Source organism: Halichoeres trimaculatus, unplaced genomic scaffold (genome assembly GCF_033239565.1).
Source record: "Halichoeres trimaculatus isolate MK-OKI-2021-1 unplaced genomic scaffold, fHalTri1.1 fHalTri1_scaffold_1, whole genome shotgun sequence".
Classification (NCBI taxonomy): domain Eukaryota; kingdom Metazoa; phylum Chordata; class Actinopteri; order Labriformes; family Labridae; genus Halichoeres; species Halichoeres trimaculatus.
Genome location: NW_027437179.1, coordinates 38,428,284 through 38,453,038, shown reverse-complemented (window position 1 = coordinate 38,453,038; position 24,755 = coordinate 38,428,284). Strand labels below are relative to the sequence as shown.

At 39.0% G+C, this 24,755-nt stretch overlaps 1 protein-coding gene across 2 annotated transcripts in view; it reads left to right on the top strand.

Annotated features, from left to right (window-relative positions):
• The window catches only part of magi3b (membrane associated guanylate kinase, WW and PDZ domain containing 3b), a 343,311-nt gene that overhangs the window by 263,825 nt on the left and 54,731 nt on the right, over nucleotides 1-24,755 (top strand). For both annotated transcript variants that reach the window (XM_074668352.1, XM_074668360.1), the window contains exons 5-8: nucleotides 7,125-7,293; nucleotides 14,845-14,924; nucleotides 20,288-20,345; nucleotides 23,799-23,905. In XM_074668352.1, coding sequence (XP_074524453.1) covers nucleotides 7,125-7,293; nucleotides 14,845-14,924; nucleotides 20,288-20,345; nucleotides 23,799-23,905 — 414 coding nt within the window. The remainder of the gene's footprint in view (nucleotides 1-7,124; nucleotides 7,294-14,844; nucleotides 14,925-20,287; nucleotides 20,346-23,798; nucleotides 23,906-24,755) is intronic.

Genomic DNA, 24,755 nt, shown 5'->3' with positions numbered 1-24,755 from the left:
TCTCTTGCTCAAAGCTCTAGGTTTGTGTTGATCTTGGCGCCCCCCTGTGGATACAGATGTATATTGCTGATGTTACCCTACAGTTGCTTTGGAGCATATGTGTGTTCTTCTACACAAGACGACAATAGCCACTGAGAGAGTCAACTCCACGCCGAGATGACAAGAGTAACCAAGCAACAGTAAACGTATCAGCCCTTGAGGCTGGCGTTAGCATGCACGCTACTGTTGAGAGATATTTACACTGACAGTCAAAATCTCACCTCCACTTCGTGCTGAAGAGCAGAGTTGACTGAATCTGCCCAAACATTTCCTCTTGCAGACTTGTTGAGCCTTCTGCAGAGGGTTGTTGTCAGTCCCAGTTTCGTTAGCACCCGCTGCCACACGAAACCATGTGAGATCATATGAGATCATGTGAGGTGGTGCATTGCAAGCTTGGCAAAACAATCTCTGTAAAACCCCAAAGTGCATGATGTTCATATCCTGTGTGAAATATGAAACACAGCTTCAAGATGAGAAGATGAGTATCTGTCAGTTTTCTGTTCATTCACATTCATTCAGTCTTTGGTTAATCTGGGGAACCATGGTGGGTGCGCCCTTATTGGAAAAGCTCGAACAACAGGATGAAACATTTCCCAGAAGAATCTTGGAACAGAAAGATCTAGAGAGGTTAAGTTATCCCCTTAAAAATGTTCAGGAACTCAAGGTGGAAAACATAACCAGGGATGTCTTTTGTTCTTACTCTTATTGACGTGAAGCATTCAAAGTGACCATGGAAGGTGTTTTCTCCATAAAGGATGACTTGGAGAGTCAGTCACGACAGAGCGGCTATAGAAATGGTGATGCTAATAAAAACAGAGATGTGAGAAGCATCACAGAGATGGGCAGAGAAACTACATGAAGACCTTAGAATAGACAACAAAGTAAAGAAAAGGCTTCACTAGAAGGCGAAGCAGAGACCACTGCAACAAGGACTTTCCAGTGGCCAATTTTTAAGACTCCTGTGGTCTGAGTTTGTTCATGCTTGTATTGAGTTCATCTCCCAATAGCATCTTGTGCATTTCTCAGCCTTTTAATGACATACATATCAAAGGACAAATCTTTAAACCAAGGATGTTTGGACCAGTGGTTCCCAAAGTGAGGGTCATGAAATGCCTTCATAACCCAAAAAACTCTTTACAACTGCATATTTCATCCATTATTGAAAAAAAGAACTATATAGGGGTTAAATTTTATATAAAAAGATGCAGAACAGAATATGTTTGATCTGTTTGACACATTTCTTTGTTGCCACAAGACCCCTGAAGTAACTAAGCCAGGATAATGATGGTATCAATTTAGGAAACAGAGATATGCAGACATAAGTGGTTTAATTTTCTACAGATCATCTTAATAGAGTCCTTTTTTGTCTGTTTTTGTCTGTTTTTGGATTGGTTTATTAGTGTATTCCTAGTGCCTTGGGTCGCTGGTCTCTGACATTTTCATTTGGGAGTCACAGACTGAAAAGTTCAGGGACCTCTGGTTTGGTCAACAGATGTTTTCCTGAAGCACTAGCCTTTACTTTTCTTAACTTTAAGGTAGGGCTGGGCAATATGAGAAAAAAAATTGACTTGGTTAATTTTTTTTTAGAGGTTAAACATGACCTAGTGTCCTGGCAACAGTCCGGTCATTCAGCGGCAGTGGTCCTTCAACTGAGCCACTGGCGATTAAAGAGGGAGGAGATCGCAGGAGATGAATGCTCATTACGCATGGTTGGAGACCAGCCCAGCCAGGGAAAACAAAAAGCCCCAGTTATTAAAAAATCAAAGCTCAGAAATGGTGTTGTTGAATAGGCAATATGTCTCCACTATTTTTTTTTATTTCTGACAGTCAAACTGTGATAAACATCACAGCCATTTGCGTGCAACACTGTGCCAGTTTGCGTCTGCCTTTCTAGGTGCTAGAAATAGTCACAAGAAACAGCGACTGGTAACATTTTCTGATTTGATCAATTATTCTACCATTTCTCATATTTCTATTGAGGAAAAAATATTTCTTGCTAAATATCTTTATCGTTCTATGGCCCAGGCCTACTTCACAGCTTGTAGCATCACTTCTGTCATCTAACACCAGGTAGCTTACTTAGCCAGCTAGGAAATGCAAGTGGCACTCAAGGGGTGACACATAGAAATACATCACATTAAAATACTTTAATGACATCCTGGTAGGTTCAAACTTTGAGTTTTACCAGTAACTGTTGTGACTAAAGTCTCAGCTCACCCTGTTACATTGATAATTCACATTTTTGAGGCACATTTCTCTTTAATTCACATTCTTTATTCTAATTCTCAAGTGAGTAGAATTAAACATGATTTAGAGAGTTGTTTTTACCTTGCTACTTGTGAATCATCCATTGAACTGGCAGGTGATGAATTTCTGGATAGTCTGGGCCACAAAGGATGCACCTGATGCATCCTCCATCGCCTGTGAAAAGAAGGATGCTGCGTTTAAGAGAGGCTTTCAAAGTGGGACGTGGTCTTGAAATGCATCCTTAGACTGCTGAAGGATGAAGCCCCTGAATTGGGGGCACAGCTTTAGTGTGATGCTCAAAGAGATGAATTAATAATGGTGGAGATTTCCAGTGGAGTGGTTGAAGCTCTCACCTGCCTCATGGTCAACAGCTGAACCTCGTTCATAGAGAGTAAAAGGATGGAGGGTAAATATTTAGTTTTGAGCTGCGACTGAGCCACATTCCCTGATCAAACACGACGGATGCTTTCCAGTTGTTTTAAAAATTTCCTGTGGATACTGTCGATAAATAATCCACTCTAATGCCTCTCAGGTTATCTTCTTTTAACTGTGCCACAGGTCACCTTGACAGAGACTCATCCACAGAGCAGGACAGTGTGTGTGATCAATCAGAACAACTCCTCCGCTCTCTGAGGAAATAATCCGTCCTTAATGCTCACAAGGACAACAGGCCTGCACAGAAACAGGCTCCACACAGTGCAGCTTCCTGAGGATCTGCTAATAACAGAAGTGCGGTTAATGCTGAGCCAGTCCAAGCCGAAAATGTTTCCTTTTTTCTTTTTATAGAGTGAAACATTGTTTTGACAGCCAAATCTCAAACACTGCTTGCTCAGCTGTACAAAGGATTCGCAGAAATCCAAAGTCTGTTTACCCAACCGCGCTGTCATATTGAAATCAAACACGAGCTGAAGCCCAGACGTCCAGGAGCTCTTTTTATGGAAAGAAACCGATCACAAATGACTGCTCCGCTCCAGCCCACAGCTGTGGAGAGGAAGTCTCAGACGGGCCATAGATGGGCAGAACTATGCTCCAATGAAAAAAGAGGTTAATGGAAAATATGAGCTCTAAGTCTCTGCTCCCTTCACAGCAGATTTCCCCCATCTTTGCCCAGACTACCTTATCAACCTCCCCTCACTCTCCCCCACAGCCCCTCCAGAACCCATTTGGGTCATATGGTCGAGCGGACTCTCATCCTGCTGTGAACTTAATGACCTCAGCTCTCCTTCAGACTCTGCCTGCAGGCTGCTTCTCCCAGTGTTTACATGCTACAGCCCATCCAACATCCTCCAACACAGGAACATTTGCTCTACATGTGTGTGCTGTGAAATATGGAGCACATTTAATGAGCTGAAACAGAAACTCTACCACCTTACATCTAGAAATATCTACTACTGCGCATGTATCACACCTGAAAACCAACTCAGACTTTGATAAAGTGATATTTGTGATCAGTTTGTCTCTGGTGTTGCTTCGGCTGTTGAGAATCAAACCCCAGATTTAAGTGTATAATTTTTGGACGTCTCAGTGATGTCACCCATCTGGTTCTGATACAAAGTTTTGAAGCCTATCATCATAATGGGCCATACTGGGGAAACTGAACTCATCAAAGCGAGTTCAGATCAGGCAGAAAGACACAGAAACACTGACAGAAGCTCTTTTCAGCACTGTGTACAGACTTTTTGAAGGGCAGGGGCAAGAAGGAAAAGACCAACACAGGTTTTTTCAAGGGCACTCAACTATGCATTTTTGCCACTAAAAAGGGCAGTTTATCATATTTTAACAAGTCACAGAGCAGTTTAGTGTGATTTCCACCCAAGAGGGCAATTAATTGTGTTTTGCCAACAAGGAGGACACTTTAGCTCTTGTTTTGGTACCCAAAGGGGGCCTTTAGTATGAGTTTTGGCTCCAAAGGGGCAGTAAAGCACAAGTTTTGGCTCCAAGGGGACATTTTGGCTCCAAGGGGGCACTTCAGCCCTTGTTTCAGCTCCTGGGGGAGGCTTGAGTGTATGTTTTGGCTCCAAGGGGACACTTCTGCAAATGTTTTTGCTTCAAGGGGGGCCTTCAGCACAAGTTTTTGCTCCAAGGAAGCACTTAAGCACACATTTAGTTTAGCTCCATGGGGGCACTTTGGCACAAGTTTTTGATCCAAGGAAGCACTAAGGCACATGTTTTAGTTTCAAGCTGGCACTTGAGTGCGTTTTTTGGCTCTAAAGGGGAACTAAGCACATGATTTAGTTTCAGGAGGGCACCTAAGTGCGATTTTAGCTCCAAGGGGGCACTTAAGCCAGTGTTTTGGCTCTAAGGGGACAATTTAACTCGTGTTTATGCTCCAAGAGGGCACTTAAGCATAGTTTTTGGACTCAATGAGGGCGCTCTTGCCCAGGTTTTGATACAAAAAGGCACTTTGCCAAGGGTTTTGGCTTTAAGAGTGAAATTCAGCAAATGTTTTGGTTCCAAGAGTTTACGCTCCAAGAGATAACTTCAGAACACTTTGGCTCCAGGCGAGCACTTAAGCACATGGTATGGCTCCAATAGGGCTCTTCAGCTTGAGTGTGGCTCCAAGGGGGCCTTTTCGGCACATGTTTTGGCTCCATGGGGGCAATTCAGCTCAAGTTTTGGCTTTAGGAGGACACTTCAGCATAGGTTTTAGTCTCCGAGTGGGCATTTTAGTGCAATTTTTAGCTGCATGGGCACACCTCAGCAAATTTTTGGGCTTCCTAGGGGGCCTTCATCAGAATATTTTTAAGGTGAACTAAAGCACATGATTCAGCTCCAAGAGGGCACCTAAGTGCAAGTTTAGCTCCAAGGGGGCACTTTAGTGAGTGTTTTGGCTCTAAGGGGGCATTGCAACTCATGTTTTTGTTTCAAGAGGGAACTTAAGTATGGTTTTCTGACTCAATGAGGGCACTCTTGCCCCAGTTTTGATTCAAAGAGGCACTTTGGCGATAGTTTTGGCACCAAGGGAGAACTTCAGTGAATGTTTTGGCTTGAAGTGGACAATTTAACACAAGTTTTGACTCCAAGGGGGAACTTTAGCACATTTTGGCTCCAAGCAGGCACTATCGTCCAAGTTTTTTGGTTCCAAGAGGGCTCTTCGGGACATGTTTTGGCTTCATGGGGCTTTTTAAGTAAAAGTTTGGTTCCAAGCGGGCACTTAAGGGCAAATTTTGGCTCCCAAGAGAGCACTTTTGTGTGAGTTTTAGCTCCTAGCAGGCAATTCAAAATGAGTTTTGGCTCCCAAGAGGGCACCTCAGCAAATGTTTTGGCTATAGGTGGGAACAACAAGAGTTTAGCTCCAAACAAGCACTTCAGCACATGTTTCAGCTCCAAGCTGGCACTCTAGCGTGTGTGTTGGCTCCAAAGGGGGCAATTCAGCTTATATGCTCACTCCAGTGGGCACTTTAGTGTGAATTTTAGTCTCAAAGAGGGCACTTTTGCCCAAGTTTTGATTCAAAAAGACACTTTGATGAGGGTTTTGGCTTCAAGGGAGAAATTCAGCCAAGGGTTTGGCTCCAAGCCGGCTCTTAAGTCTGAGTTTTGGACCCAAGGGGGCACTTGAGCACACATTTTGGCTCCAAGAGGACACTATAGTGTGAGCTTTGGCTCCCAAAAGGGCACTTTAGCGCAAGTTTTGACTCCAAGCAGGCACTTAAGCATGAGTTTGGGCTCCAAAGAGGGTACTTAAGAGTGTATTTTTCAACAACTGCGGTCACAAGATTCTAATCAGTGGAAACACAGATGACTTTTCCAGAAAACAGAAAACACAAACATGAAAAAAATACCAGAGACTGTTGACGTAAAGCAAATGTAATCGAGCAGTATGTAAAATTAGCCTGTGTACAGCTGTTGTCATCATATCAACATCACGGCGTTCACATCTTGAGGAAGAAGTCGAAAGATTTAAAAAGCGACTAAGATGTAAGATGACATCTCAGCTGATCCACAGTGTTAGCGAATTCAATGGGGAAGTAAAACCATTCAGTGGTGTTGAGAGGAACTGAAGGACGCTCTCTCTGTGTGAATAATAGAGGTCTTTCTTCTTTAATTTGCTCTTTTTATTATCAGAATTATTTTCAAAGGAGTCCCACTCTTCAAACAGCTCCACAGAAGTGTTTCAGGCCTGATTTCCTCTAACTGTATGAAAGCTTGTTGCATAAATTGTTGTAAAGTGGTTGTCAGGGATAATTCGACACCCTGCAGCCAATCATAATCGAGTTTACCCCTAAAACTATTGAATAATACAGGTGTAATAATCTTTAGGAAGTACGTCAAATAGAAAGGCTTTAATGTTGTGTGAGTAACATCCTCTGGCTCCATTCTCTGTTGCTCCACATAAAACAGAAAAGGATGAAAGGCGCTTGTTTTTATCCCTTTTTAACATCCTCTGAGGGGAAGCATGAAGTTCTAAGTGAATTAGGGAAGCCTTTGTCGTATTTTCCGTATTCATTGTGGAGTGATTTCAAATTAAAGGAAAATGAACAAATGCAAAAGAAGTTATGTGAAGAGCAGCAGGAAAATATTAGTCATACAGAAGCGCCTTGGGGCTGGAGTGGCCCTTTCTAGTGTGAATCCCTGCCTCTATCATTGCGACCCACAGGGGATGTTCATGCACACACAGTCAAAAGCACTAACTCTGTGTGCACATGCAAATGCAAAACAGCCCTTTGGCGAGCAAACACGCACACTCACACCATCTCTCACATGCAAATTCAGTGAGTGACATCGGCCCTCCTCTGCAGCAGGGAAGCAGGAGGGCAGAGGTGATCCTGCAGGCCAACTTTCTGCTCCGTCTAACCTGATTTTTTACCATAACCCTCACTTCCACTCTCTCCTTCCAGAGCACAAAGAGGGGGCAGAGTGGAGGAAATCGGTGCCCAGCTACACCCAGTCCAGCAGCAACATGGACTTCCGCACGTGGAGCTCTCTGCCCCGTGATGACAGCCTGGAGCCCCTGCCGCTCAACTGGGAGATGGCTTACACCGAGACCGGCATGGTCTACTTCATAGAGTAAGTGAACGACAGTGACGTGTGGGGTCATGTGACCAGTTAGGGCTGAGATGAAGTGAAAGTAATATGGCTGAAGTGGATTACGAAACTGAATTATAGGTGAACATGAGTCCTGTTGGGTCAGACGTGAGGATGTTTGTCTTTTATTTTAACTCTATTTGAGTCCACTCATCCAGTGGAGCGCCTCCTGTTGGTCATCTAAAACAATGATTCTCAACCAGGGGTATGGGAACACATTTGGTAACTTATTTCCAACTTGGAAGTTCTGAGATCAGCAGCCAATTAAATGGTATGTGTCCACTACAAATAGTTTCCCCAGGGAAACCGTTATGGAGGACCAAAACCGCCCAAATTAAAAATACATTAATAAATAAAATAATAAATAAATAAATAAAAATGGAAAATAAATACAAAACAAATGTGAAAACAGAGTTGAATATAAATAAATGAGTAAATAAAAGTATTCTGCTCCAATATTTATTTATTTTATGTGGCAGACACACTCAGGATTGCCCCCATATTTTCTGCTGTATGTTGTGTTGGAAGTGTCTGCAACATAAAATAAATCAATATGGGACTAATGTATTGATATTTTATTCTATGTCCATATTTAGTTTTTAATTATTTTAATTTTTATTTATTTATTTAATTATGCAAATATTTTGATTTTGTTTTTATTTTACTTTTATTTATTTTTCTGGACTGCTCCTCATTTGATTATTATTTTTTGCTGTATTTTATGCTGGTTGTGTCTGCAAAATAAAATAAAATATATATGGGAGCAGAGCGCTTTTATTTACTTATGTATTCATATTTGTTCTATTTCCACATTTATTTTTTTTATTTATTGTAACTCTTATTCATTTATGTTTTTACTTATATATTTATTTTTTTGTTTTTATTTTCACTTTTATTTATTTTTAATTTTGGTAGTTATGGTCCTCCATAACAGTAACCTGTAGCACTGCTGCACCAAAATCCAAACAGATGCTTAGCTGCTTCTTAAAGACAAGCTAGCTGCAATGCCTTATGAAAGCTCACTGATGGAAAATACAACTGTTTTAGTCAGTCTGAATATTTTTTTGTTCAAATCAACCAAGTTTTTTTTGTTGTTGTTAAAAGTTACAAGAGTTGTATATTTGTTTTCAAGGCAACATATTATTTTTAATGTTTAATATGAGTTTAAAATTTTTTTTAAAAAATGCAAGGAAATTAGATTTTTAAAGTAGGGAGATAAAGTGAAATGATCTTCATTTTATAATCAGTTGTGATTTATTTAACTTTTGAGAAATCATCAGCACACATGATTCATGGGGGAATCATGGTACGGCTAAAAGACAAAAAGGGATACACAGAACAAAAAAGTTTGGGAACCTCTGATCGAAAAGACTGCAACGCTGAAGCAAATCCAACCTCTTCACTTTTGTTGCTATTAACTTTTTACCCCATGGATCATGCACGTCCATCTCCTCATACCATGGGATGTGAAGCCAAAGTAAATGAGTGGATGAGCCCTGATGTATTGTGCCGGTGGAGTTGAGGGCACTGGGACTCACTAATAAAGCAGCTACGATCATTTGTTGGGCCCACAGCACAACAGATCCTTCATTTTCTACGAAGCAGACACTTTTTGGCTGTGGAGAGTTCAACGACCCTTGAGGAAGTGTTTGTCCCACTGTTCCTCCTGTGCTCTGCTGATCCAGGAGCTGCGTTGGTCAACAGAGCTGTCAACAAGTTGTTTTTGTAAAATCATAAAAAATAACCAAAACTAAACTTCCAGGAAACTTGCACAAAAAGAACTTACTAGAACAAACTGACATGTCCATGTTTGGTGAATTTTAGTTTTCTAGTTTGACCCACTTTCTGTCTGTTATAACAGAAGTAGTGGGCTTTTTGAGATGTACTGCAGGCGACCACTAGAGGGAGCTCTAAAAGTCATTAGAATCACTGTTCTGTCAATTATTGTACAGTCACTGTTCACAACCAACAGGCTTTATTTATAGTTATTGTTCTGTCTTTTAGCAAAACACGCTAACAACTGAAAACTAAGAATTGAGAAGTAGTGCAGTATTTCAACAACCGCCCCTCAAAAACAAAAGAAAACATCAATATTTAACTGCTTATACTCGTGAAAATTTCTAGTGTAACCAAAGCCCAGCTCTCTCTTGTCAAAACATAATAACATCACCTCAGTGCGTCCCACCATTGGGTGAAAAGTTCCCTCATTACCATGACGACGACACCCTTAATAATCAGGCCCACTGCTGTGAATACATATTAGAGCAACAAATGTGTTTTTATTTGGAAAAGATCCCAAAAGCACATGCAAATTACTCCTGATTGAGCCAAGCTATTTTTGGAAATTGCTTTTTATTAGTGTGAATTAAAACAAATATTTGTTAAAAATTTGGGTCATCTGTGGGAAAATGTTTGTAGAGGGGTTTGGATGGTATTTGGAGACAAAATAAGAAGATGATGGTGCATGAGAGCCTAATATTAATTCATCACATGCAGTTCAGTTTATTACAGCGAAGGATTATAAAAATATTATGGTTTTGAAATAAAAAGTAATTTAGAAAATAAGAGTCCCATTTTAATAACATAATAAAATTGTGAATTTACAAATTAAAGCTGTAAATTTTAGAGAAGAAGGCATTAATGTGCAAGAAAAAAATCTGTTAATTTACAGCAAGATCCCACAAGAGTAGTCATTTTGTGAGAAAATAGTCGTGAAATTACAAGATTCATGATGTTAGTTTAAAAATAAGATTTAAATTTGTCCGAAATATTTATAAGAGAAAAAGGAATGTATTTATGGTAATCAAGCCGTAAATGATTAACTTAAAACCCTGAATTTTTAGGAAAAGGAGAAAAAATAATATCTTGTGTGGTTATTTACGTCTGTGTTTTAAGAGAATCAAGTTGTAATTTCACAGTAATAAAACTTTTTTTTATGAGAGAGAGTTTGCAGACGGACTGTGGTTATCCTTCTGTAAAATAATGATGCAGGGGGTCATGAGAAGGGCAGCCAGCTGTCTGGGTTATAAAAGAAGAACATGGATTGTCTTATGAGGTTAAACAGAGCAGCTGGGGACACACAGAGCACTCACAGGCTGCCCTTTAACTTTCCTCCCTTCAGAACAGATTCAGTTTTAGCAGAATCCAATAAAAACGCTGAGTTTTCTCCAGTGCTGTGCCCCGTTTCCACCAAGCCGTCCGGTATGGATCAGTACAGTCTGGTACGGGTTGGATCTGTAATGGTGCGGCCACACCAAACGCGAATTTGCGGCGCTATTACATACAAAGTCAATGCAAAGACGCGTTTAGCCGCCGATTCGCCTCGGGTGGCATGATTCGCGCGTTTGGCGTGATTCGCGCGTTTGGCGCGGCGCGTTTGGAGCGTTCACGCGTTTGGGCGGTAGACGCGAATTCGCTCGAGTTCAAAATATTCCCCCACGACGTCATTGTTTTGATGACGTTGGGGGGCAACTGCCGCCTGCTCCGGCTCCAACTCCGCCGGAGGATGGAGGAGAAAACAATCTGTGTGATGTATCATCATCCAGAGTTATACGATACGACGTGTGTACTCTACAGAGACCGGAAAAACAGGAGCAGGCTTGGTTGAAAGTCTCTGAGGAGACAGGTTTTGAATGTAAGTTCTGTAAACGTTTGTTCCCAGCTGGATCTGCCTGCACGGGCTATCACTGGGTCCGACTGTGTTTTCCTCAGTGGAGTTTTGAGCCTGATAGAGAGGAGGGAGGAGCGGGGCAGGGGCAGAGCCAGGGAAAAGATGGAAGTTCTCTGTGCTCCTCTCTTTCCTCCACCCCTTCTTTATCCCCAGGGAGACCTCCGGGAACATGGGTCGGGGGTTCGGGTGGTCGTCCTTTTTGAGTTTCCACCATAGATTGTACAATAAATGGACGTGGTCTCCCTGATGTCACCGATCTGTTTCCAAAACAGACTTTGGAAGCACATTAGCTGGAGCAGCCATATTGGAAATGGAGGAGGTTTTGAGCCTCTACTCTAACAGCCATAGGGCGCCCGTCAGTCACATGAGCTGATCTGTCCCTCTGATTGGACAAACTTTTGAAATTTGTGACTCAGGCAGGAGATGTTTTTTGAACCAGGCTGTAAATAGGTTCATTTCTACTTTGAAAACAACTTTTTTTGGCTTACTGTATGTGTGACTTCCTGTACTTCTGACTTTATTGTCTCATTTTCTTAGACTGGAGTTTGCCGCTTGGGAAAAATCCAGTAGGCAGCGTGTAAGCTGATAGCTGTGTCAGCTACATAGTTGCGTGATGGCACAGTAGTGCAACACAGTAAACACCTAATAAACCCAACAAAGAAGAAAAATGCGACACTGTTTAATGATGCTATTTTCCAAACTAAAGGAAAGTTTCTTCACAAAGTCAACTCGAGTATTAAACATGGCAGTTTATGGGTTTTTTTTTATTACCGCTCTCGCACAGAAAATGACGATTCTTCCATCCAATCAACAGACTGCAGTGTTTCTAGCTCCACCTTCTGGGGTCGGATCAGTGGGTCTACCTATAGATATATACAAACATTAGAAGGCTTGTGCATGCTGTGAGTCAATGGGAAGCAGCGTCATCACAATGGTGGCCATGTTGGGACAGGGCTGCTCGATCACTCATTACATTAAAGTGATACTCCGGGATAGAACAAGTTGGGTCCTATCACAAGGTTTAGGGCAGAAATTACCCCTACAGCAGTGTTTTTGTGCAGCAGAAGCCCAGAGCGCTCACACCAAACACCCCCTCCCTGCTCCTCTGCCGGTTTCCTCTGCACTCAGACGGGGCCATATTCTACTTGACCAAAAACACAAATAAACGGACTCTCACTGAAAAAATTTGATATCGGTCTGCATTCACACTTTATTTATCTAGTTCTCATCGTGTCTCTTCGTCCTGGCAGACTACCTGCGTTTGTTTATATCTGACACGCTGCGCGTGGACTTATACTAAGCGGCGAGCGCCTCGTAGCCAGCTGTGGCTCTGCAGCGGAGGAAGTGCTGTTTTACGACACAATGAGAACTAGAGCCTTATTTAGCGGTGTTTTTGTGTGAAAGTAACGCGCTGAAAATTCTCTAAATAAAGCGTGAATGCAGACCCATATCATTTTTTTCAGTGGGAGTACGTTTATTTGTGTTTTTGGTCAAGTAAAATATGGCCCCGTCTGAGTGCAGAGGAAACCTGCAGAGGAGCAGGGAGGGGGTGTTTGGTGCGTGCGCTCTGGGCTTCTGCTGCACAAAATCACTGCTGTAGGGGTAATTTCTGCCCTAAACCTTGTGATAGGACCCAACTTGTTCCATCCTGGAGTATCACTTTAAAGCCAATGGAGCATGGAGTTTGAAATAACAGTAGATTGCTCAGTTTTCAAATCATTTTCAAATAACTTATTTTTCATTAATTGTCAGAGATGTAGTTATTTCACTGCATGTTTAAAAATGATTAAACCATTGAATGCGATATATGAATTTAATTGAATCCATAGGTAGCCACATTAATACGGTTTGTAATACACTAATCAATTTGTAAATCCAAATATAGATATATATAGCTATATATCTATGGGTCTAGCACCCCAAAGGAAGGATACCGAAAAGTGGGACAGTACAGGTTGGTTATCTGTGGATCTGTTCCACTTTTAGGCCATGTCCACACATAGCTAAGTATTTTGGAAACCACGTATATTTTTATACGTTTAGGCCTGTGTTCACACGAAACTACAGTTTAAGTCACTGAAAATGAAGTGCTTAAATCTGCTGTTTCTCGAGTGTCCACTTGAGGCTGGCTCCAAAAGTACAGGAAGCCACATACACACCAAGCCAAAAAAAGCTGTTTTCAAAGCAGAAATTAACATATTTACAGCCTGGTTCAAAAACGTCTCCTGTCTGAATCATTAATTTTACTATCGGCACCCACTGCACAGGGGGTGAATTTCTAACTCAGCCATTCAGAGGAAATTAAGATCACAAGCTCGCCCAATCAGAGGCACAGCTCAGGTCACTTGACGGACAGGTGCCCTATAGCTGTACGCAAAGCCCTTGCCCCTACTAATATGGCCGTGATAGCCGATCTGCTTCGTTTTCCTTTTTTGAAACAGATGGGTGACATCCATCCATGTTTCATACAGTCCTTGATTTCACTTTTGAAAAAACACTGCCAAATATAACCTCACTCACCGGCAGATTTGCCTGGTGTGTGTGGACGAATGTATTTTTAAAAAAGAATGGCGGGGGGTATCCTTTTTTGAAATTACCTGGTTACCTGAGTACAAGGCCTCAGTCAAAGGAAAGGCCACAAAACGTGACGAACCAAACGGAACCGCTTGGTGGAAACAGGGCTTTAGCTATTCATGGAAACTTGTATTAAAATGTAACTCTCAGATACTTCATTTTCCGCTTTCAGTTTAAAGCAGACTGCTTTCAGATCTTCTTTAAAGATCATTCGGGCCATCTTTCTACTCATAAATTTACAACTTTATTCCTCAGACTCTGGTTTCTTTCTTCCATGAAATGTTTTTCAGACTCTGCTGTAGATTATAGACTGGATGATGAAAGTTGAAATTAAGGCCAATCCTCTTCCTCATTGCTGTTCCTTATGCTAATGATGTCATCTCCCAGCTGCAGAGGGAGGTGTGTGTGAGATGTTCTGTTAAAAATGAAAGAGAGCGTTATGTAATCTGATGGTACGCAGCCTTATGTTTACTCTTCTCTTTCTTGATGCATAATGGAACAAACAGAGATGTTTCTGTCGGTGTCTAATCAGCACAACAGAGTGGCTGGTTAGACGCTGTATGCGTAATGATGGGTTTGTGAAGCTGAAAGAGCATCATTTCTCTTTACCGCATGATTAGAAAAACGGCAGCTCAACAACAACACGAGGGGCAAGACTGATTAGGGAAATTGTACCAATCCTGCCACGATAATCAAGCTGAGTGACAGGAGTGTGGGTGAATCTCACACACGTTAAAGAAAGATCAGAAAGGTACAGCTCCTCTTCAGTAGATTTATCTCATATAAAGACACGCTAAGCTCTCTGGAATCAATACTTTGATTGTGGCTCAATCTGGTAAACAAACCTTCCCTCAGAGGCAGGGATGTGCTTATAAGAGTGTGTGGGTGTGTGTGTGCGTGCAAACCCTGTGTGTTTTATTCATATTTGGCTCTGAGCCACTTGTCTCTGAAGATATCAGAGGACCATTGTGATTTTCCTCCTGATTACACACCCCAGTTGTTCAACACATGTGAGGGTGAGCGGGTTTGTCGTGTTTGGCGTTCTGGAGGGTTTTTTTCCTCCCCTCTGAAAGGCCACGTAACCACGAACACGATAATCTGACAGCTAGACGTAAACCCATGGATCAGGTGTTTGTGGATAGATGGCTCACCCTTTGAGTGTAGGGGAGGAGGGGGAGGAGGAGGGGGTGAGAGTGTTTGTTTTACTGTTGCATCACATCCTTTTGTTTGCCTCTCTGCTCGCTCCACTCTTTATTTCTATTTACCTGCGGCTCTTTGTTGCTTCGCAGTCATAACACCAAGACGACCACGTGGTTGGACCCTCGTCTGGCCAAGAAGGCGAAGCCCCCTGAGAAGTGTGAAGATGGAGGTATGTAGCTGCACTCATCCATCAAAGAAAAGTAGATCCAACTCTCAAATATTCACAACATCAAGGTAAAAATCCTGTGTATTTTTTCCTCTTTCCTCTCTGCTGCAATGTTATTGATATCAGATCTATAGACTACCAGACTGCCAAAATTAAAAATAAAAGTGACAATACAAACAATAAAAGAAAGAATAAACTTAAAAAAAAATACAAATAGGTAAATATAAATAGGAAAAAAGTAAAACTAAAAACTTGAATAGATAAATAAATAAATAAATAAATAAATAAATAAATAAATAAATAAATAAATAAATAAAATTAAAGAAATAAATACCAAAATTAAAAAAGAGATTTGAAAAATTGAAAACAAAGATTTGAAAATTGAATGCAAAAATATTAATAAAAGTTAAAATAAATACAAGGACAAATAAATAAAAGTAAAATTGGAAACAAAAAAAGACTCAAAAATTAAAAGTAAAGTTGGAAATAAATCCAAAAATTACTTATCAAGATATATTAAGTATTGATAAATAAATAAAAGTGCTTTGCTCTTTATATTTTCTTAATCAGCCACTGTCAGCATGAAATACAGAAGGAAATGTTATTCAAATGAGGGGGCTGTCCTAAGTGTGCCTTGGGTTGAACTTTTTACCTATCCTTCTATATTTCCTTCTGTATTTCATGCTGACAGTGTTTGCCACATAAATATGAGACCTGAGTGCTTTAATTTACCTATTAACTTATATTTAATTCTATTTTCACATGTATTTTTGTATTTATTTAAAATTTTTATTTTATTTATTTATTTATTATTGTTTTATGAACTTTTTTTTTCACTTTAATTACTATATGATTTGTTTTATTTATTTTAACTTTGATTAATTTATTTTTATTTATTTACTTTTTAATTTTTGCAGTTTTAGTCTCCCATACAGGATACCACAATTAATTCTATTTACACATTTTTTTTCATTCATTTATTTTTATTTATTCATTTATAATTTATGTATTTTTTTTTTAATTTTTGTTTATATTTTCACTTCAATGAATTAATGATTATTTTGTTTTTAATTTCACTTCAACTAATTTTTTATTTTATTTTTTTCATTTTGTTTTTATTGTCACTCTTACTGATTTATGTATTTTAAATTTTGGCAGTTTTAGTCCTCCATACAGGACGCCTCTGAACATCCCATGAATCATCATGTCACGTGTTTGCACATTAAACCACAAAACCCAAAGAGGATAAAACACGACAGTGCGTCTCCTCTTTGAAATGACGTGTAACCTAAGAGTCACCCCAGGCCTCACAGTCATGTGGCCTAATTTTTCGGGAAAATCTCGAGGAGTGTTTGAGGAATTACAGACATGCCCCTGTATCTCCCTGATTCTAATGTGGGTTTAAGTGCTGGCAGAGACTGAGAGCAGCCCCCGCTGAATAACTCGGACCCTTCCAGCTGGATTTTAATGGATTTTTACAGGCGGACAGAAAGCGAGTTGGTGTGTTGCTTCTGAAAAGCAAATCCGAAGCTCTCTGTTGCGTGAACGGCTCTCCCTTCTCTCTCTATCTTCTCCTCGCCTCATGTGTTCATCAGGGCATGACGTACATCAGGCCTGCCAGACGGCCCTGCTTGTTGAAACCTGGGAAATGTTCACTAAATTAGCGTCGGCTATTTTTACAGCTGCTTCTTGATGCTTATTGTCTCAGTCAGGGGAAAAAAAAACACCGCTAACTATTTCTGTAGCTCACCACCTGAATGAGTTAAAGCTCACAGCTGATCGTTTTACATCCCACGCAAAACAAGAGAAGATAAAACAGAGAGTTTCAGCGTAGCGTTTCTTTACCGACATCTGTTTGGTTTAATTATAGACACTAAATCTACTTATCACCACGTGTTTACGGAGGTAGAGAGTGGGAGATGCACGATTATCAGAAGCTTAAAGCACAAAGAAGCTTCAGGTGGAAAAAAAAGGCAAGCAGAGCTGAACACAACACTCAAAAGTGCATTTCAAACACCTTAATGAGAACATCGATACATGGGTTTAGAGTGAATTAAAAGTGTGGCTGCACTCGGCACAATGACAAGTTTCCTCTGAGGCTGAGCTCAGTCTTCACCATACTGCTGACTTTAACCTACTCCAACCATCACCTCAGAATTTCTTAGCCCAGCGTAGCGATAGTTCGCATTTACGGTTTAGATTAGGGGTCAATTTGTTTTCAACACATGTTCCAGGGCGCTGTTTCCTTTTAGTGTTTTCACGTGATGTCATTAGCTCAAGGTCGGCCATGTTGGAGGCACTCTCACAACAGAACAGAATTATTAAGGATTATTGTTGCACTAAATGGTAAATCATAGCCACATTTTTGGCTGCACTAATTGGTCAGACCAAGAAAAAGATCTCAAACACTTATGACTATCAAAAATGATTGTAAATCAGGATGGAGAGTGCAAACAGTTGGAGGAGATTGTGGCTAGCTAAGCTCCATCTGGATTTCCAAGGCAATAGTCTGTACAGTTTGAGTCTGTTCACAGCATTTTCTGTCAGGTCGTACATGTTCTCTGTCCATAGCATCTCCAAGTCACACTTTATTAATAGCAACTATATTATGATACTGCAAAAAACTAAAATTTTATCAAGTATTTATGTCTTATTTTCAGTAGAAAATGTCTTTGTAGACTCAATATGAGCCAAATTCACCTGACCAGCCCAGAAAAATGTCTTATTTCAAGTTTTTAAAGACAAAAATGAGGTCTGAATTGATTGTTACAAGTTAAAAAAAAATCTGCCAATGGAACAAGAGAAAAGTTGCTTGAGTATAGACATTTTTCTAGTTTCAAGCTTATTTTCGAGCAAATTTCTCCTGTTCCATATGCAGATTTTTTTTATACTTGTTACAAGCAATTCAGACCTCAATTTGTCTTTAAATATCTTAAAACAAGACCTTTTTCAACTGACGAGTTGAATGTGGCTCATACTGAGTATAAAAAGACATTTTTTACTTAAACAAGACAAAAACACTTGATGAGATTTCAGGGTTTTTTTCAATGACGGAAAGTTACAGGGATTGAATGGTAAGTAACACCAATGATTAGGCCAGGTCTTTTTCTTTCTTGTTTTTTAATGTTCAATGTTTCTTTTTTCAATTATCTTTTTATTTATGTGTTTTCACATTTTATATGCAAACAGGGCAAGAACAAAGCCAAGACAAATATAATTAATATCAGAAGAGAAAGTTCAACAGGACAAAAAAATAAAATAAGACAATCAAAAAGTAAATCGAAGGTCTTTTTCTTTTTTGAGCTAGGTGTTAAAATGAGTTAGTGAAAAATATCTGGATAACATATCAAGGGCAGAATTGCAAGTTTGTCAAGTTTCCATGAAGATGTTAACTCTTCATATGGTCTCTCCCACCTATTAGGGGTAGTTTCTCAACATAACTCTTTTTCTTCTTGCTGGCCGAGTCCTTCTCCATAGACTTTACTTTACCCTGTAGAATTTTTTTCACATTTTTTGTTGGATAAGACATCTTAAAAACATACTTTACTGTGTACTCCTATCTCCATCCATTCAACGTATACATTCCTGTACCTCCAATATGGCCGCACATCTGGGGACTGCCCAAATCAAGACGTCAGTGCAAACACGTAATAAAGATAACAATACAGACCGCTTTTGATCTCATCACTTTTACATTGTGTACACATCATCAAGTTTTTTAAACATATTTTAAAGGAAAACAAAATTCTGTACTTGAAAAAATATGTTTAAAATTTTCATTTTTATGGTTTATTGCACTTTCAGTTTGGTACGTTGAAAAGAATGCTTTGTGCTTGTTCTGAAAATGTCTTTCAGCGTCACACTTTTTTTTGTATGCTAGTTTCTTACCAAATATCAACTGACAAATTAATAAACCTTCTTTTTTTTTAAAATTCGATGATGAAAAGGTATCACCTTGAACTCCAAGGTAACAATGTAACAAAACAAACAAAACAAAATAAATAAGAATGAGATGAGGAAATAAATTTTAACTATCTTAATTTTGTTTATCTATTTATCAATTTTTATTTTTATTTATTTATTTATTAAATGTTATTTTATTTTATTGTATTTTATTCTATTTTTTATTTTGTTTTATTTATGTATTTATTTTTATTTTTTATGTATTAAATGTTGTTTTATTTTATTTTATTTTATCTTATTTTTTATTTTGTTTTATTTGTTTATTTTATTTTTACTTTTATTTTTTATTTTTGCCAAGGCCAGAGGGAGCCACTTCAAGGAGGCTTAAGAGCCCCTTGTGGCTCCAGAGTTGCAGGTTGCAGACCCCTGAGCTCCACTATAAGAAGAGCTCAGACTCATAAAGAGATCATAAAGCAACATGTGCTCTTGATACTAAAACTCTTTGGGCAATTTGCTCCAGTTTGGTTATGGTGAGCTGTTAGCATCCCCTGTCTGTGTACTCTGTTTTGGATGCAGCTAAATTTTTTCCATGTGTATGAGTTGGATGCAATGAGAAAGTAATTCAAGACGTTGGACATATGTTTCAGGATTAATATATTTATTTATTTATTCATTGAATTTTATTTTTAATTTATTTATTTGTTTAATTTTGTTTTTCTTTTTTTATTTTATTTTATTTTATTTTATTCCACTTCCTGGAATAAGTCCCAGGAAGAAGCAGCTCTTCTCAAAAAAACAGAAAAAAACAAGAGAGAGACATGTTTATGCTAACTTAACTCCTTATGTTTTATATAAGTATAATATTAGAGTCATTTCCAATCCATTTAAAGGTGGAATTGCTTTTTCGATGAGTGAAAACTTCTCCAGCACTCAGACGTTGAATGTTTCTCTCTAACTGTGTGAATTGGTTGTTTGCAGTGAGGCTGATTTGTATAGAGAGGAGCTTATATTGCTTCAAATAAATGTATAACAGATTATTTTACTGTGGGCTATGCAAACAACACCAAAGCACAGTAACACTTTCGCCTCTGCAGTGCAGTGTGTGCTGCACTCAGGGCATGTGTGTTTGGGAACTAGACAATGTTTTCTCGGCTTATTTGCACACAAAAGATCCTCAATCCTTTTTGTAAATCAGGCGTTCAGTTACAGGCTTTCAGAGTTAAACCAGGGAAAATCAACTTTAAATGTTAAAATGAGAAAGAATGAATTAAAGACTCTCCTCATGAACGCACACATCATCGATTATGACACGATTACAGATCGTTCTGCTTTCTAACCCAAGTCTGCTGCTGTTAACTTGTCATAACTCTCTCTCAGCTCTGTCTCCTGTCTGCCTCTTTTCTTTTTATTGCTCCATTTGCATCTCCCCACAAAAACAACCACACACTTCTCTCTGTTTGCAGAGTTACCTTACGGCTGGGAGGAGATTGACGATCCACAGTACGGCACGTACTACGTCGAGTAAGTTTCATGGATTTATTGACATCTGTAGTTTCCAACCACTCCAACTGCCATCATCAGTACAAATTGTTTTATCAGACTGGTTTCTCGTTGGCGCTCATTGCACACAAAAGCATTTCCCTGGAAGGATCAGGGCACAAGTGCATATTATGCTGTTTAGAGTACATTAGCAGTGGACCAGCGTGAATCGATGCTGTCTAAAAATAAACAAATGGATGTAGCACACGGCTCAATTTGCTCATCTTGTGCGAGGAGGGTGGCTGAGGATTCTGATCAGGTTGCTTACTGAAGCTCTGCAGTGACCTGTGTGTGAGTGCAGCTTCTATTGTGCTGCGTTTGCTTCCTGCCAATGGTTGACTAACAAGCAGGGGAGAAAAGTGTGTGTCAGAATCTCTGCAAACTGTTTTATGCACATATTTATCTCCGTGCATTATATATTGTTGCGCTGTTTGCCCAGACAGGAAGTCAGTAAATCACAGTTCCTGTAGCTGTAGTGTTGACAAGGGAAAGATTTCTGCTAGAATGCAAAGAAGCTTCGAGTGGAGGCCAAAACACAGAGAGCAAAGTTGTGTTTTTGTGTTTCTGAGACAGGATACCCCCCTGGTGGATGTAACAAAAGAGAAAAAAATTGACTATTATCAAATTATCCTAACATAATATGGCTCATTAGTTGTAATCCAGGTCAAAATAATAATATAAAAAAACCTTCATTTCTTCTTTGATCAGTCAGGAAAAAGAGCATAATTAAAAATTTGGAGGTACAACAACCTATATATCAAGGTAAGAGGAATATCTGAAATTGTATGCTAATATTAGCATGTAGCCACTTTCCAGCTACTTGATGTAAACAAACTAGCTACTTAATGCCACGTTTACCAGCTTATGATAGCTTTTCCTTTGCTAATATATAAAGTAGTAATATCTGGGGCTCAGCAATTCCAGACCAAATGCTGAATCCTGAAATGCTGAGCCCCATGTCAGCATTTAGCATTACTTAGACGCAAATGCTGATCCCTTTTACCCTCTAACTTTAAAGGCACCAGTACTATTTATAACCTCTGTTCATTGAACTTGAATGGTTTCCATAGTGACGGATCATTTTCCATTCATTTCTATGGGGTAATTTTTGTTTTTTAATGTCAATAATTTGAAGAGTTAGAGGGTGAGAAATTTGAGTGATAATTGCTCAATTCTCCTGAACATTTTGTAATTTGATCAGTGAAAATCAGTGATTATTTGTTGAAGGAGTACCAAGCCAAAAAACATACGGAAGAACAATCAGATTTCCATATGTTTAAATACTGTGCTCAGTATTTCAACATAATGATAATAAAATACACTTGGAAATAGCTAAATATACATTAGTTATTGTTGGCATCTGGCTATTTTCTAGCTTGATTAAATGGTAACAGTAGTTAGCTTAGTTGTGGCTACATGCTAAGCTAGTTGCAACAATTTAGCCACTCTAAGCTAACAGTTTAATAACTAAGAAGTGGCTAATTCATATCAATTTCTCCTGCCCATGTGTCAATTTAGTAAAATTTGTGGTTAAATGCTTAAACTAGTTAAAGTTAGCATCTAGCAACTGCCTAGCAAAAAAAAATAAAAAATAAATAAAAATTTAAGTGATAATTGCACAATTCCCTTGAACATTTTGCAATTTGATTGGTGAAAATCAGTGATTGTTTGTTGGAGGAGTACCAAGCAAAAAAAACGTAAGTATTTCTGTATGTTGAAAAGCTGTGCTCAGTATTTAAACATAATAAAATTAACACTTAAAAATAGCTAAATGTACATTAGCTATTGTTATCATCTGGCTATTTCCTAGCTTGTTGAAATGTAAAAAGTAGTTAGCTTTGTTGTGGCTAAATGCTTAACCAATTGCCTCACAATTTAGCCACTCCAAGCTAACAGTTTAATAACTAAGAAGGGGCTAATTCGTATCACTTTCAGTCACTCATGTGTTAATTTAGTAAAACTTGTGGCTAAATGCTAAAACTGGTTAAAGTGAGCATCTAGCAACTGCCAAGCAAAAATACATTAAAAATAGATATTTAAGTGATGAGTGCACGATTCTCCTGAACAATTTGAAAAATTTGCAAGTTGATTGGTGACAGTGTTCATTTGTTGGAGGAGTACAGAGCCAAAAAAACAAACAAATTAATGAAAAAAAAAACACTTAGAAATGGCTAAATGCACATTAATTATTGTTAGCATGTAGCTATATCTAGCTAGTTAAAATGTTGAAAGTAGTTGGCTTAGATGTGGCTGAACACTAAGCTAGTTGCAACAATTAAGCCACTCTAAGCTAACAGTTTGATAACTAAAAGGTAGCTAATTGGTATCACTTTCAGTTTAAGTGTTTTTGTCTCATTTTGAGTAGAAAATGCCTTTTTAGACTTAATATGAGCCACATTTACCTGACCAGTCCAGAAAAATGTTTTGTTTCAAGTTATTTAGAGACAAATATGGGGTCTGAATTGCTTGTAACTAGTAAAAAAACTCTGCCAACAAAACAAGAGAAAAGTTACTTTTTAAAGGCAATTTGGACCTCGTTTTGGTCATAAAATAACATGGAACATGACATTTTTCTGAACCAATTATTTGAATGTGACTCATATCAAGTATAACAAGACAGTTTTTACTTTAAATGAGACAAAATTTAGTATTAGATTTAGTAAAACTTGTGGCTTTACGCTAAAACCAGTTAAAGTTAGCATCTAGCAACTGCCTAGAAAAAATGCCTTCCCTTAAGATGCCAAATGCTTACAGTTGCCGTTGCACTTAGCAGCCCTCTTGCTAATGATAGTGATAAAATGCTAACACTACCAGTCAACTATCAGTGAGTTTTAGCGGTCACTCTCTCTAACTAGCTATAATTTAAGCTAAGTTGTTGCTAACATCAACTGTTGTCTGAAAGGAGCCTTTAAAACTCTAAATACAGATAAATTTGAAATATAGCTCATTGCCCTGCCTTGTTTTTGGCTAACCAACATGAAACCAGTAACAGTATTTAAGCTTCCTTTCTTGTAATGAACAGAGCGAACATGCTAAAAGACGCTTTTTGCTTGTTGTATTTTCCCTGGAAATGAGCTCACTGTAAAACAATGGCTGTGGTTTCTATGCCGCGGGGACGACAGGCTGTTTACCTTGTTGTAGAGGAACAGGATGTTGCTGGCTGCTGGATGTTCATTTCCTACAATATTAAATGGCTAAAAGCCATAGCAGTCCCCACATGACGAGGAGGAGAGCAGCCTTTAGTGTAGCTGTGTTTATGAATGTATTTATAATGGAGCCACTATAGCTTCTCCCCGATTAGAAAATCATTTATAGAGTAGATGCATACATAATTAATCGGAGAAAAATGGTGCAGTGAGCTCGATAAGTCCGAGGTGTGTGTATGTGTGTGTGTGTGAGTGTGTGACTCACTTCTCTTACATCTATATGTTGCAGCCACATCAACCAGAAAACCCAGTTTGAGAACCCGGTCCTGGAGGCAAAGAAGAAGCTGAGCCAGGAGACGGCTGCGATCCAACAAGCCGCAGCGGCACCTTCTCAAGGTAAGAAAAAAAATCAACAGCACCGCAGAACATGTCCCCAACTTCAACTTCTACTCCAGTTGGATTGTTGGGCAGAAAACTTGAGGATTTTCAGACTGCGGAGGGGTTGACTGAAGGACACTCGGTATTAAGTTTTCACATTAGACTCTGTAACTTCCACATTACTGCTCAGCACGCAGGAGGGTGACCTTTAAAGGCCTCATGACACACTTTAACCCTGTGGGATGGCTTCTGATTTCTCCCTCAGGCTGATAAGACATGCAAATGTACCTCTAACTCTTTTCTTTCTAAACAAAATTACAAGAAAACTCCACAATCTCATTTTAGAAAAGTAGTAAAAAGATTGATCTTTTATGAGATGCTGTAACACCAGGAGGTTCTTTTATTTAACGCTGACGGCTGTTTATTCTCATGAACATATTGGGAAAAAAAAAATAACTCTACACCGCCCGCTCCAGCTCTCTCCCACAGGGGATTTGTACAAAAGGGCAAAAGTGGCAAAACTCGACTCTAGAAAAAAATCAAATACACAGTGAAGCATCTCTAATAAACTCAGAGTCAACAGGAGCTCCTCTTTGACTTCCCACGGTGAGATCTTGAACATTATGCCTCCTTTTCCTTTTATCGACCTCAGGAAGATGAAAAATATCACTAATAATGATAACTTTTATTTTTATTGCACCTTTTTAAAAACGGATTTCATGGATGGATTTCCATAAAAGCAGCAATGAGAAGATAAAGCAGACAATTAAAACAATAAAACATCCTCAGGTACAGCGAGGAATGAAACAAAAACTGTTAAAGATCCAGATTATACAAACAGAAGCGAAATAAAACAAGTGTTGGCTCA